We start from the raw sequence: 17,087 nt of genomic DNA, 5'->3' as shown, positions 1-17,087 counted from the left end.
ACTAATGTAGAAATGTTTGGGATGAATATGAAAACCTCATGTTCTCATGTTAAAGGAATAATGTAAGAGTTGAATGTAACTCTAAAACCCAGTATTTTGTGTAGGCCTCATGGCAATTCACAAGCAAATCTAAACGTGCTGCTAAAATAATGTGAGACAAGGTTGACATGGTTCTTTCAAAATGTACTATTGAACTTAGGGTTAAAAGTATATGCTTTATAGATGTGTTATTTTAGAAACGTATGCTAGTTAAGAATGTTTGCTGTTTAAATCAAGTTAACGTTTTAAGAGTGCAGGAACCTGCTGCATGTAAATCAAGTAGGCCAGAGCCGATAATGTCATGTAGTTTAAATCGTCATGTGCTCGTTAGAGGAGAGGTCGTGAGGTGTCCAGTATGAAGCTCTGAGAGTGTTTTATGGCCTAAGATATGGTGAAGTCTGGAATTTGAGGCCCACTGCAGGAAGAGCTGTATGCAGGTGCGAGGGTCCTAATCAGCTTGAATGAAAGGGACTTTGTTCAGTGGCGCCTTGCGCAGGCCTGTAGGAGTTTCCAGGAATTTCAGGGGGTATCAGCGCACGGAAGAAGGAGCCTGGGAACCAAGGTCAACTTTAACGAGGGTCTTCAAGAGTACCATCATGGAGTTTGCCGCGGAAAGATGTACCACGTGAGGGGCGTCCCAAGGGGCGTTTCTATTGGAAATGTGATTTGGTATTAGGGAAAGTGACCCGGGAGGAAAGCAGAGCAGACTGATTTTGGGAGCCTAAGGAAGCGGATGGGTAGGCAGATAGGCTGATCAGGAGAGACCCATTATCAGAGAAGAGACAAAGAGAAGTGCGTGATCTTCTTAGGAAATCACCACGGCTGACACCTAGAGGGTTAAGATCTTGCTAAGTAGGGATGTCATTTAGTATAGTGTAGGGACAGACTAACCTTAATTTTCTTTTCTGTAATGACTTTGAGGTTGCAACTTGTATCCATTTTAGCAACCCTGATGGTATTCGAACTTGTACTTATTATTTTGTTCTTCAGACTCAGACTATTCAAGAAGTTCATGTTCATAGTGATTCCGATATACCTTTTGAATCTCATCTTGAGAAGTTTGTATCTTCAGTTATCTTTGACTTTATATTAAATCTATAAAACTTAATTTTGGTCAGTGGTCATTTAGAGTGGTGTAAGTTCTTAAATTGATTGTTTACTGCAAGATTACCTTTTACTCAAGACAGGTACCAACGATTCAGTCGACAGGAAATGGGATTTGGTAAGATAATTAGTAACCAGTAATCCCGCGTTAGCAGTTGGTAGCAGAGGATGGTTATCTTCTTGAGGAAGGTAATCTAGAGAGGTTAGTTTACCCCAAGGCCCGAGACGTCGAGAGACGAGCAGCGGAAGAATCGTGTGCCGAAAGGTGCAGACGGTGCGAGAAAAGCAGCAGTATCGGAGAGTGAGTATAAAAAGGGTCATGCGTGAACAGATTGCGGTGTTTTGTGTTGTATTTGTATTGTAATGTCTTGCGGAGTTGAATGCCTGTAGTGTGAAAGAGAGAAGGTTGTGAGCGCGCGCAACCTGGTAAACTGGTAACCTGGTAAACGGGTGAACTGGTGAAATCTTAAGTTCAGGCCAGAGCTTAAGTGGTTTTGGGTGTATCGAACATCCAGGGTAGTTGTCGACCATAGTACGGAGGTCACGAGGTACCATTGACCGCCGTGGATCCAAGATAGGGGGAGTGTAAGAGTGAGTGTATGAGTAACGGACGCTGGTCGAAAGTTACTGCGTGTGAGTAACCTATCGGAGAAGGCGATTGTCTGGAAGTAAACGGAAAGACATTTCGCCAAGTTAGGGGGACAACTACAGAAAGACTGTGGGCGTACAGTCAAAGAAAGGTGATCGCTTGGACGGAAGTAATCATTTTTCAGAGTATGAATGGGATGCGTGCATGACCGAGGAGACGAGCTGAGAAAGGAGGGGAACTGCTGCGAAGGGGGACGGGTGACGTCGGCTAGAGCCGCGCTGTGATTGAGCGGTTGGTGTGACGTTAGCTAGAGCCGCGCTCTGGTTGGGCGGCTAGCGTGACGTCGGAGGAAAGTCGCGTACGGATAGGCCAGTTAGTGAGAACGGCGCCGAGATTGGTGGAATATCATCAGGAAGTAAACAAACGCGGAGAAAAGAGAAATTATGAAGTGTTTTAAGTGTTTGAAAGGGATTTTTAAACGTAAACGAAGTGAACATTATTACGGGGAAGAGGCTCCCCCAGAGGGTACGCCAGCTCATTATATGGCAACGAATGTTGGGCTGCATACGATATTGTGGATTGGGGCTTGGAATAAGCTTACGGAAGGAAATGAGGAAATGCAGTTCCCGAAGTACGGGACGTTTAAATTAGAGGTGTTACATCGGCTAAAAGCAACCATGTCCTCATTGAAACCTTCACCTAGACCAACACAGTTTGAGGCTCTTAATGCATGGATTAAGGCTGCACACGACCGAAATTTGAACAGGCGTCAACAAAGGCTGACGCGATCGGTAAGGGCAGTGCGAGATTCCAAATGGGATGAGGAGGAAAAGCGTTGGAGGGTACAGACTATTGAGGTGGAGAAAATGTATCCGATGAGGGAGGTGTCAGGAGGAGGAAACCTCATGGAAGAAGACGAGGAAAGCGAGTCGGAGGACAATCTGATAAACAGATTGTTAATGGATAGACCACCTCCGAGAGTGGGATTGATAGAAGATAGAGGGCTCGCAAGGGAAGATGGGAATGAGATAGAGGGATATACACCACTCCCTATATCGGAATGGACACCTAGCAAAGGCGGAGAAACACCTCCAAACAACACTGTACAGAGTGTAGTGGGAAGGTTTGTGGTGCAGAAAACGCCAACCACAGAAAGGGTTGAGTCTGTGGGATTGCCAGACGCTCTTCAAGTGCCTGTTACCATAGGACCCATAGTTTCGATCTATAATTCTGAGAGAGATAGAGGGGAACAACAAAGGCAATTGGATAGGGAAAGGATTGAGATGGAAAGGAGGAATAATGTGACGAATGCATGGAAACAATTACCAGGTTCGGTAACGTGGAACACCCCATTAGACACAACTGTCGGTCCCAATTCAGAACAGGGAGGTCCGAGAGGACCAATGGATCTAAGGGGACCGCGGCCAAGATCTTTTTCAGAGTTAAGAGCTGATTTGAGGGAATGGGACGGGTCCATAGTATCTCCGAGTAACAGGACAAGAACGGAACCAGAGTGGGAAAGCAGGGGAAACGGGACTGTATCTCATTGTGGGGCCAGCGAAAGCAGTCAGGGCCGGGAAGGCCAAAGTCAAGAGAATAGAGGGGATGCAGGTCCTACAAATCAGAGAGAACAGCCGGAACAAAATACTAGGATTGTAGAATGTGAGGAAATGTCCCGTCTCTGGGGGAACGGAGGAGATGAGGCGGTACGGAATTTCCAGAATAGGTTTAGGTGCCTTCATCATACCCTTGGGGAAGACGTTCAACATTGGAGAAAGGAGAACAGCGATAGGTCCCGCCACGCCTCGAATACTCAGGAAGCACAGGGAAGTAGGGAAGAAAGAGGGAGTAATAGAACCTCTTATCCTCAATCCCGTGAAACTAGCCAGGATGGAGAGAGAGAGGCTGGGAGGCATGAAGGAGTGTTTCACCACCCACCCCGAGAAGACGGAAAGGCATGGGACTTAGAGAGATGGGAACAGGGGAGGACTCCCTATAATTCACCAATACCTAAACGTAGATCTCGGAGCTGGGATGGGAGAGATGCAGATGGAGGAGCTAAATTGAGTGTCTTGAAAGCTGAAATAAAGGCAAAAAGGCTTGATGTTACCAGTTTAAAATCAGATGTAGATGAGATAATAGATGGAACATTGCCTTTGGAGAGGATAGAATTGTATGAACAGGATGAGTTATTGTTCATGGCAAAGGATATTACTAGGAAAGCTAGAGCGGTTCATGAAAAACTGACTGATTTGGCAGACAAGTATGCCGTGGATTTGTCTAGGACAAGGGCATTGCAGAGCAACCACAGATTACAGTACGCAGACCAAGATCTAGATGAGAAGAGAACTGCTGGATTAAAAACACACATAAGAGAGTTGGTAACAGGGATAAGAGTGTGGAGAGAACTGGATAAATGGGAAGAAAGGTGGTCGAAAAAGGGCACAGTTAGGCGAAGTACTAATGTGATGACCCCTGAGGGAAGGGTAATGCAGATGGAGGCATTCCCTTTGCGAGAAATATCAAATGGAAATTATGTACATGTGCCCTGGAGTAGAGGAGACTTAGCCGCATTTACCAACTCATTCCCGAAGTTGCGGGACAACCCAGTCGAGTGGTATAAGCAGGTAGAGAGGTTTGTCAAAATTTCGAAAGTATTGTGGATAGATTTGAACACGTTGTTTGACATCGTGGTCCCATCTGATTTGTGGACCCCTTGTAAGACTAGTGTCGAATGGCCAAATGCTGAACCATTGAGAGATGTTCGAACTAATGGACCAGCTGAGATAGTCATGCGAAAGTATGAAAGGGTAATAGCATGGCTGAAAGATAAGGTACCACCACAGGATATAGATTGGGTAAAAATAGACCGAACACGGCAGGAACCCAAGGAGACAGTTCACGAGTTTTATGAAAGATTGTTGAAAACATTCAAGCAATACAGTGGACTAGATGTAATGGATCCTAAAGACATAGGGCAGTTCGTGTCAAAGTTTGTATTGGGGTTGAGGCCTGATATTTGTTTGATGATACAGCAACATTTAATCTGTTGTCAGAACAAACCACTAGATGAGATTTTACGATATGCGAGGTACTGCAGTGACGAGATAGATTCTAAAGCCAAGAATCTAAAGGAGAAATTGATGGTGGTGCAAATGCAGTCCGCTGGGAAGGGTGGCCAGCAGAAGCAGGGGATGGGACGAAAACCAAATGGTCAGAACAAAGATAATGAAGAAGGGCAGAGACCTAGGATAGACTTTGCCACTTTAAAGAAAACGACAAAGTGTCATCTGTGTCATCAGGTGGGGCATTGGCGACGCGAGTGTCCCTTTAACCCTGAAAACGGAGAGCAAGAAGTAGAAGAGCAGGTCCAAGAAGACCCAGTGCAAAAAGTGACAGTCCCAAGCAGTAAGGTGGCCAAAGGGGGGACTTCGGCTCCACGGGCCCAATTCCCACAGCCACCGAAGATAGCAGCTGGAGGAAAGGTCTTTAAACAAATGCCTCTGTTTATCGAGGAAGAAAAATGTTATTACATTGATCCATTGACAGGACAACGGGTGAGCAGTGAAGAAGACTGTACCCTCGGGGCAGTTCTAGAAGTGGATCAGAGAGGACCATTTGTTGAGGCAGAAGTGGCAGGGTGTCCCACTACGTTCTTAGTGGACACTGGGGCTACTCGTTCGACTCTGAGATCAGCGGTAGTTCCAGACTTGCCAATGTCAGGGGAAACAATTCAAGTGGTAGGAGTCGCAAATAAAAGAATGACTAGTCCCTTGACAGAACCAGTGTCTGTGAAAATTGGAAACCACATGAACGAACATCAGTTTGTGGTTTGTGACTCGAGTCCGGTATGTCTGTTAGGTAGGGATTTGTTATGCAAATTGAATTGCACCATATACTGCACCCCACAAGGAGTGGAGGTACAGACTACCGACGATGATGCTACCTTTAAGGTGGCCAATTCAAAATTCTGTGTAGAACTATATCCTACTCTGACTGTAGAAGATCTTCCACAAGATTTAAGAGATGCAGTGGCGTCAGAGGTGTGGGATTTCACAGGAGAAGATATAGGATTGATTAAAGGGGTAGAACCGGTAAAAATTCTGGTAAAACCAAATGTTGAGTTTCCAAGAACGCCTCAATACAAATTGTCCCAGGAAACGATTGCAGGAATAAAGCCTGTGATCGATTCAATGATACAGCAGGGAATACTGAAGGAAATTGTGGGCAGTCCTTGTAACTCCCCGATTATGGGTTTGCAGAAACCTAGTGGGAAGTTTAGGATAGTTCAGGATTTACGAAAGATTAACAACATAGTCGTTTCATGTTGTCCCGTGGTACCGAATCCATCAGTAATATTGTTTCAAATACCATGTCAAGCAGAATGGTTCACAGTGATAGATCTTTGCCAGGCTTTCTTTTCAATCCCATTGGATGAAGAGAGCAGGTACCTTTTTGCGTTTAAAATGGAAGATCGCGTTTTAACATGGTGTCGAATTCCACAAGGATTCACAGACAGTCCATCCATCTTTAATCAGTTGTTGAAAAAGAATCTTGAGAATCTAGTACTGCCACAGAACTCGGTTCTGGTACAGTACATAGATGACCTACTTGTTGCGTCAGAAACAGAGGAAGCTTGTAAAGTAGATTCAATTGCCTTACTGAATCATTTAGCTGAAAATGGACATAAGGTATCTCCGAGCAAGTTACAGTATTGTCTGACAGAAGTACAGTATCTAGGGCACAGGTTAGAAAAAGGGAAACGTAAGGTGTCCCCAGAGAGGATTGAGGCGATAATGAAAATGAATGCGCCTACAACTCAGAGAGAGGTTAGAATGTTCCTAGGAATGGTGGGTTACTGCCGACAGTGGATAGTTAACTTTTCACTGAAAGCAAAGCCCTTACAGAAACTGACGCACAAGGAGGTGAGTGATCCGGTACCATGGGATGAAGAATGTCTGGTGGCGTTTTTACAGCTGAGAGACGATTTATGTCGTGCTCCGGCTCTGGGAATGCCAGATTATGAAAAGTCGTTTTCACTCTATTGCTGTGAGAGAGAGGGATGTGCTTTGTCAGTCTTGGCACAGACCCACGGTAATGCCCGTAGACCAGTTGCATATTTTTCGGCTACATTAGATCCAGTAGCCGCAGCGTTGCCCGGATGTCTCAAATCCGTTGCTGCAACGGGTGTCAGCATTGAAAGGAGCGAAAGTATTGTAATGGGACATCCAGTAGTGGTGTATGTACCACATTCAGTTGAATTGTTAATGACCAGGACGAAGACGCAGCATCTGACCAATAGCAGGCTCACGCGTTATGAGCAAGTTATACTTGCCGCAGAAAACGTGACTCTCAGGAGATGCTCTGTCTTGAATCCTGCTACTTTGATGCCATTACCTACTGTAATAGAAGGCGAAGGATGTGAAGACCACGATTGCCTTGATGTGACTGAACTATGCACGAAACCCAGACCAGATATAGTGGATGAGCCATTGTCTGACCCCGATGAAATTTACTTTGTTGATGGCTCATGTTTAAGAGACGATACTGGTCGGTTAAGAGCAGCTTATGCTGTTTGTACCATTACTGGAGTGGTGGAAGCCGCTTGCCTGGAAGGAGTACATTCCGCACAGGTAGCAGAGATTATTGCCCTAACTCGTGCCTGCATAGCAGGAAATGGAAAGAGAGTCACCATCTACACGGACAGCCAATATGGTTTCGGTGTGGTTCATGATTTCGGGCAGTTGTGGTCTCAGAGGGGTTACATGACCTCCTCTGGTTCGCCCATTCGAAATGGAGAATTTGTGCGATTGCTGATAGAAGCATTACAAGGTCCTATTGATATTGCAGTAGTGAAGTGTGTAGCTCATACTAAGAATACAGATTTTGTGTCACAAGGTAATAGATATGCTGATGAAGTCGCACGCTATTGTGCGGAACAAAGTTATTCCTTCTCAAAGGTGGAAATAGAAGGTGCAGAAGAAAAGACTGAATTAAGTATGATGTTAGAAACTGTAGACACTTGGGAGGATTTAAGAATAATGCAGGAGAACGCACCTGAAAAAGAGAAAAAGGCATGGGAAATAGCAGGCTGTGTGCGAAGTGAAATGGATTTTTGGGTTTCAGCAGATGGGAGAGCTGTGTTACCTGAAGAATTAGCTAATCCCATGGCGAGAGAAATACATGGTCCAGTACATCTAGGAAGGGATGCTATGATGAGGGTTTTTAGGCAGACTTGGTATTGCCCGAAATTCAGAATAGCAGCAGAATCAGTATGTAAGCGATGTGTTACCTGCCAACAACTGAACGTAGGCAAACGAACACCAGTCACACTGAGTCACATTGGGAGGTCAGGGGGGCCTTTCAATAGAATGCAACTAGATTTCATCGAAATGCCAAGAGTCAATCGCCTTCGGTATGTGTTGGTGATTGTATGCGTATTTTCCAGATGGGTTGAGGCGTACCCTACACGTAGGTGCGATACACTCACAGTGGCTAAATTGTTGCTCAGGGAGTTGATACCGCGCTTCGGGGTGCCTGCCTCTTTGGAATCGGACAGAGGAAAACATTTTAACAGCGAAATAGTGAAGATGTTGTGCTCCACACTGAATATCGATCAAAAGCTGCATTGTAGTTATCGACCAGAAGCTTCAGGAATTGTGGAACAAGTGAATGGCACTTTGAAGAATAGATTGGCTAAAGTAGTGGCATCCACATCTTTGAGTTGGCCAGATGCTCTTCCATTGGTGCTCATGAGCATGCGCAGCACACCTGATAGGAGGACAGGTCTCTCTCCCCACGAGATCCTGATGGGGAGGGCCATGAGACTTCCTACAGTTCCAACTACTGCTCTATTGAATATTACAGATGATCTGATCTTGGATTATTGTAAAGGACTGTCTGACGCCATCCATTCTGTGTCCCTTCAGGTGCATGCGGCTGAAGTTCCAACAGCGAGGAACCTGTGTCATGACCTGAACCCAGGGGACTGGGTCCTGGTTAAAAAACACGTCCGGAAGAACTGCCTAGATGTTCGCTGGCGTGGGCCCTTTCAGGTAATCCTGATCACGAACACCGCGGTGAAGTGCGGGGGGCTGCCAAATTGGATTCATGCATCCCATACTAGAAGAGTTCCAGCACCTCTAGAAGGAACAGCTCCCATCCCAGACGAAAGCCCGGAAGTGGAAGAAGAGTCGCAAGAAGGGATTGAGGCAGCTGAGGAGGTGTCGGAAGAAGTTGGGAACACATCGGATTCAGAAGAAGAGCGAAGGCAGGACGGCAGTGAGACAGAAGACGCAACTGAAGGAGAGAGCAGAAGTGAATACGACTCAGACTCAGATCCGTATCGGAGCGATCAAGAACCAAGTGGGAGGTCAAGGAATAGGAGAATAAGGCTTGGAGCTGCCACTTGGCCAACAAGAAGAAGAAGGCTAAGTTTGAGGTCGGCCCAAGAAGAAACGCTTACTCCTATATCCGAAGACTCAGATCCAGAAGAAGATATCCAGGATCAAGCCGAGGAGGGTCTTAGAAGATCAAGTAGGGTGCGAGTGCCTAGCAGAAGATACTCTACTCCCGACTGGACCTACCTTGTTGCAGATGTCTGGGAGACACAGAACAGGGAGGATCAGGGAAGTGGAACTGATCAGAACTGACCCGATCATCACAGTGCAAATAAAGTTTCTACTGCCAGGAGCGGAGACCGAAAGGTTGCTGACCCTCAACATCGTTCATCCTGCTCTTCTGAGTGGAATAAGAAAATTGCTTTTAGAGACAGTTGAGTTTCCAGTTTGCTGTTCACGATATCCAATATTGGAGGGAACTCTTCTTCGTTTGGAAATGCTGGAACGAGTAGTAGAATTGCTAGGAGTGCTTATTGTTGTGGATTAAGATCATATTGCGAATGTCTTCAAGGGGGTGCAGATCTGGAAAAGTGAAGAAAGTGATCTTGATTAGAACGGACCCCTTTGTAATTGTGGATATAGAACTGATAGTACCAGGATTGGAAATTGAAAAAACGCTAACTCTCAATTTCGTCCGTCCACTTGTCTTGAGCGAAATAAGGAGAATAATCCTAGAAAAGGTTGACTTTCCATGTTGTGGTACGAATTGTCCAGAACCTGAGGGAATGATACTTCGGATGGACATTTATGAAGAAGTAGTGTCACTCCTTGAGTCATACATAACTTCAGACGAAAATAAGACTTTTGAAAAGAAATTGTAAACTTGTTGCAAGATAACCTAGCGCCGAGTGGAAGAAGAAAAGTGATAGGGGTTTCATTTTAGTGGATGGAGAAGGGCTAGGGTTGTCTATTTTCTACTGGACTTTGAACTGTTTTGCGGAAACAAATTGTCAAGCTTCCAAGCGTTCCAAGAAAGACATTGCAAGAGAGAAAGACTTTGTTTGAAAAGAAGAGGAAGTGAATGCTAGAAGAAAGAAAACTACACTGTTTGAGAACATGGAGGCTGGCAACCCGAACCGCAGGGCAAAATGTATAGCTGTTACATTTTTAGGAGTAGTGGTTTCTCTTATAATTTTAGTGGTAACTGTTTCATTCCTAGCGGGACACGAAGGGGATGGAACCACAGTTAAGGAGGATAAGGGAGTGTCAACACCGAGAACTACCATTATTAAGGAGAAGGGAAACATCAATGAGAAGGACAAAGCGTTGTTAGATGCAGAAGTAAAAAGGTTACACATGGATGAATCACAGGGGAATTACAAGTCAAATGCTTATGCTAAGTTGCTTTATGAATATGTTGATGCCATGGAGGTAAAGGACTGTTATGTCTGTATGCAATTACCAATTTCGGTGGAGGAGGGTATCAAATACCATCATCTCCCGTTGACATATGGAATAACGTGCAGTTTATTGTTAAGTATGTTTTACGGACGAGACGGATTTGAGTATTACTTCTCGAATTTCGACTCGACATTGCCAGAGGTTCCGAATTTCAAGCATTTGAACAAATGGGACTACTACAAAAGCGAAGACAGGTTACACAAATGGTTTATTCCATGGAGAACGTTAGATACTTCACATGCTCGAATAAACAATCTGACTTGTCAAATATCAGAAGTTGAGAAAAAGTTTATAGCACAGGTAGATACTAGATACAGGAAGCAGAAGGTATTGAAGGCATCAGGACAAGGAGAAACAGATTGGACCAAGGAAGAAAGGGCACAACAACGAAAAGGTAGTATTGGTCCAATTGCTTTGGATAAGGAGAAACGGGGGAAACTGTGCATTCACAGGAGTTACTCCTACTATGAAAACGTTTATGTAGGACAAGTCAATTGCGAACATGCTTTTCAATTGGAGTACTACTCTAAGAACTTCATGAAAGGGATGCAAGCAATACCAAATGTATATTTTGTATGTGGAAGATATGCCTATGTGAAGTTACCAGATAATTGGTACGGATCATGCTATCTGGCTGTTGTCTTCCCTAAAATATACCATGTTGAGAATTTAGACACGCCTAAGAAAGAAATATCAACTAGATGGAAGCGAGGGCTGGGTGCAGCAGAAGTAGTTGGAGATGTAATAGGTGCTGCATTCCCTTTCTTAGGATTGATAATGAATGACATTAAGATCAGGAGGTTAGCTACAGTCGTAGATAGACTGTCTGCCAGTACTGCAAGATCCTTGATGCTGATAGAAGGGGAGATGCAATCGATTAGGGCAATGGTTCTTCAGAACCGACTTGCTTTAGATGTTCTGTTAGCAAAAGAGGGAGGAGTCTGTAGGGCCTTGAAGGTCCAGGAATGTTGTACTTACATTCCAGACAATTCAAAGCCTCTAGAGAAGTATATACAAAACATCACTGCCATACACTACGAAATTGAGGACCTGGCAAAGGAAAATGTGTGGGAAAAAGTAGGCCATGGAATGGGTAAAGTTGGAAGTTGGTTTGCCAACTTAGGAAAGGGTATCGTTTGGTACATATTGAAACCCATCATCATAGTAGTGATTTGTGTAATCACTTTGTGGGGATTGGTGCGTTTGTATCAATGGTATAGAGCAAATAGGTTACAGAGAGCTATGAAGAAACAGGAAGAAGAGTTGACAGCGATGCAGGACACTCAATATAAGAGTCTGAAAGCATTAGAGAGTATGAAAAGAAGTGGTACTGCCCTGTCTTCACTTTAAAGGTTTTACATTTTTAGTGTCATGGTGATGATGACCCCTAAAGGTCATCAAAGGGGGGACTGAGAGAGCACAAGTTTGAAAAAAATGTATAAGTACGCCATATTTACAAGCACGTAGTTAGTTAACATGTACTTTGCACCAGAGTGTTTATATTTAGAAGTGAAATACACCGAGTGTCTTATATTCAGTGGTGAAATGCATAGAATGTTTAAGTAGAGTAACGATAATCATAACTGTGTGAGACTAATGTAGAAATGTTTGGGATGAATATGAAAACCTCATGTTCTCATGTTAAAGGAATAATGTAAGAGTTGAATGTAACTCTAAAACCCAGTATTTTGTGTAGGCCTCATGGCAATTCACAAGCAAATCTAAACGTGCTGCTAAAATAATGTGAGACAAGGTTGACATGGTTCTTTCAAAATGTACTATTGAACTTAGGGTTAAAAGTATATGCTTTATAGATGTGTTATTTTAGAAACGTATGCTAGTTAAGAATGTTTGCTGTTTAAATCAAGTTAACGTTTTAAGAGTGCAGGAACCTGCTGCATGTAAATCAAGTAGGCCAGAGCCGATAATGTCATGTAGTTTAAATCGTCATGTGCTCGTTAGAGGAGAGGTCGTGAGGTGTCCAGTATGAAGCTCTGAGAGTGTTTTATGGCCTAAGATATGGTGAAGTCTGGAATTTGAGGCCCACTGCAGGAAGAGCTGTATGCAGGTGCGAGGGTCCTAATCAGCTCGAATGAAAGGGACTTTGTTCAGTGGCGCCTTGCGCAGGCCTGTAGGAGTTTCCAGGAATTTCAGGGGGTATCAGCGCACGGAAGAAGGAGCCTGGGAACCAAGGTCAACTTTAACGAGGGTCTTCAAGAGTACCATCATGGAGTTTGCCGCGGAAAGATGTACCACGTGAGGGGCGTCCCAAGGGGCGTTTCTATTGGAAATGTGATTTGGTATTAGGGAAAGTGACCCGGGAGGAAAGCAGAGCAGACTGATTTTGGGAGCCTAAGGAAGCGGATGGGTAGGCAGATAGGCTGATCAGGAGAGACCCATTATCAGAGAAGAGACAAAGAGAAGTGCGTGATCTTCTTAGGAAATCACCACGGCTGACACCTAGAGGGTTAAGATCTTGCTAAGTAGGGATGTCATTTAGTATAGTGTAGGGACAGACTAACCTTAATTTTCTTTTCTGTAATGACTTTGAGGTTGCAACTTGTATCCATTTTAGCAACCCTGATGGTATTCGAACTTGTACTTATTATTTTGTTCTTCAGACTCAGACTATTCAAGAAGTTCATGTTCATAGTGATTCCGATATACCTTTTGAATCTCATCTTGAGAAGTTTGTATCTTCAGTTATCTTTGACTTTATATTAAATCTATAAAACTTAATTTTGGTCAGTGGTCATTTAGAGTGGTGTAAGTTCTTAAATTGATTGTTTACTGCAAGATTACCTTTTACTCAAGACAGGTACCAACGATTCAGTCGACAGGAAATGGGATTTGGTAAGATAATTAGTAACCAGTAATCCCGCGTTAGCACTACAAAGTGAGCAGGCACAGACCCTTTTTACACTCACACCCATCTTCGTGTCAAGATTTGCACAGTCACTATTTCTCCTGCCCCTGTCTCGCTTGCACTGTAAGATTAAAAAAAGACTGTTCAACACAAGGTGTGAAACATGCCACGGATCACACCCTGCGTCCGCCAGATTGCGAGGCTGGGAGTGTGAGTTCTTCACGGAGGCACGTGCAGGGCCGCCCCCTCGTCTCTCGCCTTTCTTTTCACCTTTCGGCTCTGCCTTACTCAGTGTGAGATTAGGATTAAAAAAAAAGCAGACGTGCAGGTGACTCACTGGCACTCAGTGCAAGCGACCTTCAGAGAAATGCCAGCCCTTCCATTAGAAGAGAGGTTCCTGCTCGCAGGTGCCAGCGCTGGCTCTCGAACTTTCTCCGAGGCTGCTTAGAGATGTCTGCCCTCCCCATTAGAAGCATTCACGCACCCCTAGTAAGTGCCAGCCATGGGGCTTTAAAGAAATGCAGTATTCTTAGGCTGGCAATATTTTCTAGAAGTACTGAAACTAGCACACTCGACAGTAACAGGATGTCTGACCCAGAATAAATAAGTTTCAGACTTCCACACAAGGGGGCATTGCTGGAGTTGCGTCGCAGCTCCAGCAATGCTCTGGGAGGGCCTATTCTTTCAATGCTGCCTCAAGCCAGCAGGCACAGGGTTTTGACGCAGCATTGGCCTAAAAGTGACTGAGTGAAATCTTGGAACGCCTCCTTCTGGCACAGGGCTTTACAACGTGACGCATCTCCCAGATGCATCATGTTGTTAATACCCCGCACCATGGCGCATCTTTTGCGCCGCCGCTGTGTCGCAAAAGTGACGCAACAGCGGCGCAAAAGAGGCGCAAGGGGCTTGTAAATCTGCCCCAAGGGGTGTGTACATAATCTGACACCCTCGATACACATTTGTGGACGTGCAGATGAATAACTGCATTTATTCCTGCATTGCCAGCGCAACATGGAATTCTGACTGGTCAAAATGGAGGTTGGGTCAAAATGCTAAAACAAAGGAATTTTCAACACAAATGTGGGCCTGCGGATGTACAATTGCATTGGTTCTGGTATTACTCAAACAAACGCATTTTTATGTAAAAAGAGAAACATTAAAGCTCCAAAACACACATGGATGCGCAGAACCAGAAATTCCACCCATTCCTGCGAGTATTCATAGAGTGGAGTAAAGATACTACCGCTGGGATCTGCTTATGACCCCACTGTCACAGGCTGGGCAACTCAGCCTTTTATCCTGGTGGTAGGTGTCTTCCTTAATAAGGTTACACTCTTACTATCAAACACTGGAAAAGCCAATAGGTCTGGGTGTAATCTGCTACCACATACATTGTTATGTTATGTTATGTTATGTTATGTTGTATTAAATTTGTACAGCGCACAGCTACTAAAAAAAGTGTCCCAGCGCTAACTCCAGAAAGAATTAAAATTATCAGTACTCCGATATCAGTCTAAAACAACAGCGTTTTTAGTTTTTTTTAAAGCCCATAAGAGCCAGCCAAGAAACAAAAAAATGGAGACTACATTGAAGACTCCTTTACCTTTGGTACGGTCTTGCTTTTACTGATATTTCAATTAAAGGGGCCTTTAATTGCAAAACAGTCCCCCCATGCAGTTCACACAAGCACTTTGTTGGAGGCAGAAGGATACAACAAAACACTTAATATCTTTAGGTAAGACATGAATAAATACTCCACTGGACTGAGCCTAAATTTGATTGGCAGAGTCTCAAACCAATGGCAATGAAAAAGACTGGTTCAAGAAAGTCAAGGACTACATAGGGGCCCCACTAAGTATAAGGAAAGCAATATTTCTGTTTGACAGCCAAGTTGTCAAAACTCAACTCATAGAAGGGGCCGCACTACCACTGAACACTCAGGCAGGATACAAATACATGTTCTGCAGCTGTCTAGTTAAGGCTTGGAGTCCGATCACAAATGTATGAGCAGTCACAGAATAGTTTTATGTACCTGTTTCTGAGCGCAATTGTATTAACTAACTCAAACTCTTCCAAACATTTCGAGTCAGGGACAGCAAAGACAGCAAAGTTCCTAAGTACAGAGAGGTAACCACAGGTCTATCTTTCCGAGCTGTGATGGCTGTGGGCCAACCACAGATCACAAGCCTACGTTGCACAGATCTGCGCCTTTTGGGTGAATGATACAAGCATTTCCTCATTTTTAACTTAGAGTTTTAAATTTCCACTCCCTATGGACCTTCCACCACCAAGGCTACACCCTCTCCTAAGACAGTAAGGCATCCCTAAGAAACACTAGGACTGTTCAGATTCCTGGTGTAAAGGCACTTCTATTGCAAAGGTGCTGAGCCTTGTTTTTCCTTCCCCAAGTGCAACGATGTGACTTGACACAGCACGATACACACACTCGAAATAAATACACAGATTTCCACCATATGCTTTCTTTGTCTCAGTCTTCGAGAATGTTGTGTTGTACTGCACTTACTAAAGCCAGGTCCGGTGTCTCAGGGGAGTAACAGGCCCAACTGCAGGGATCCCATGAACAAAGCTTGACTCCCAGCACGTCAACTCTGCCATTCATCCTTCTGAACTTGATAAAATGAGTACCACTGAGTTGGGTAACACTAAGGGGGAGATTTTCAAACCATTTGCACTGGTTTAGCATCACAAAAGTGACGCTAACCAGCGCAAATTCTTTTTTGTGCTATTTTCTTTCAATCGCAAAACTTGTTTTGCGCTGGAAAGCACCCTCTAAATAGCTCAAAGCAGCGCGAAGCACTGCTTTGCGTTACTTTGCGCCGAGGGGGTGTTACATGGGTGGTACATGGGCGTTGCCATGCAACCACCCATGCTTTTTGATGCAAAACCATATTTATAAAGATTTGTAAACATGGTTTTGCGCCCAAAATGCATGCCCCTTCAAAGGAGGCGCTAATAGGAGAAATGCTTTAATTGCTTTGTGCTTTTCCGACTTTGCATGCGTGATTCACTGTGCAAGGGAATGGGGAGGAGAGAGCCATATGAAGATATGGCGCTCTCCTGCTCGCAGGGGAGTGAACTGCGTTGTGTGACTTTTTTTAAAATCTCCCCCTAAATGCCCATTATCTATCATTAATGCGGAGACCCCCTTGATGGTGAACGCGCTCTGTACAAGTGCATTAGTTATATTACGGGTCCTAGGTGAAAAACAGTACATCGCAGACAAGCTTGGGACCTACCGATGATGGACAGGAAGGCTTTGGCCCTCGCCAGCTCAAACTTGCTGTCCGCCAGCTCTACTTCGCATAAGTACAGGCCAGTGTCGGCAGAGGTTGGGTTTAGGATCGTCAGGCGCCTCCCATAACTATTGATGCCGCTGGTCATTTTAGCGCCATTCCTCTTCCATGTTGTGATCAGCTTCTGCAGGGGCCTGGAGAAGTAGGGAAAAAAGGATCAGACCATTAGGAAATCAGATAAGGCATCCATAATCAGATATGCATCGCAGAATATCTTTGAGGAATCTTATTTATTTATTGATTTATTTGTACTTTATATTGCACTGCGCGCTCCCTTGTGGATACTTTAGAGAATTTCCAAACCTTCAAGAATTTAATATCAAACTGTGAAAATATTGTGATCGCAATATCGACTACCACAATATCGTGACAGT

At 44.4% G+C, this 17,087-nt stretch overlaps 1 protein-coding gene across 2 annotated transcripts in view; it reads right to left on the bottom strand.

Annotated features, from left to right (window-relative positions):
• The window catches only part of SDK1 (sidekick cell adhesion molecule 1), a 2,171,476-nt gene that overhangs the window by 772,491 nt on the left and 1,381,898 nt on the right, over positions 1 to 17,087 (bottom strand). For both annotated transcript variants that reach the window (XM_078665001.1, XM_078665002.1), the window contains exon 7: positions 16,657 to 16,847. In XM_078665001.1, the coding sequence (XP_078521127.1) occupies positions 16,657 to 16,847 (191 nt within the window). The remainder of the gene's footprint in view (positions 1 to 16,656; positions 16,848 to 17,087) is intronic.

Source organism: Lissotriton helveticus, chromosome 10 (assembly GCF_964261635.1).
Source record: "Lissotriton helveticus chromosome 10, aLisHel1.1, whole genome shotgun sequence".
Classification (NCBI taxonomy): Eukaryota; Metazoa; Chordata; class Amphibia; order Caudata; family Salamandridae; genus Lissotriton; species Lissotriton helveticus.
This window is presented reverse-complemented; position numbering and strand designations above follow the sequence as displayed.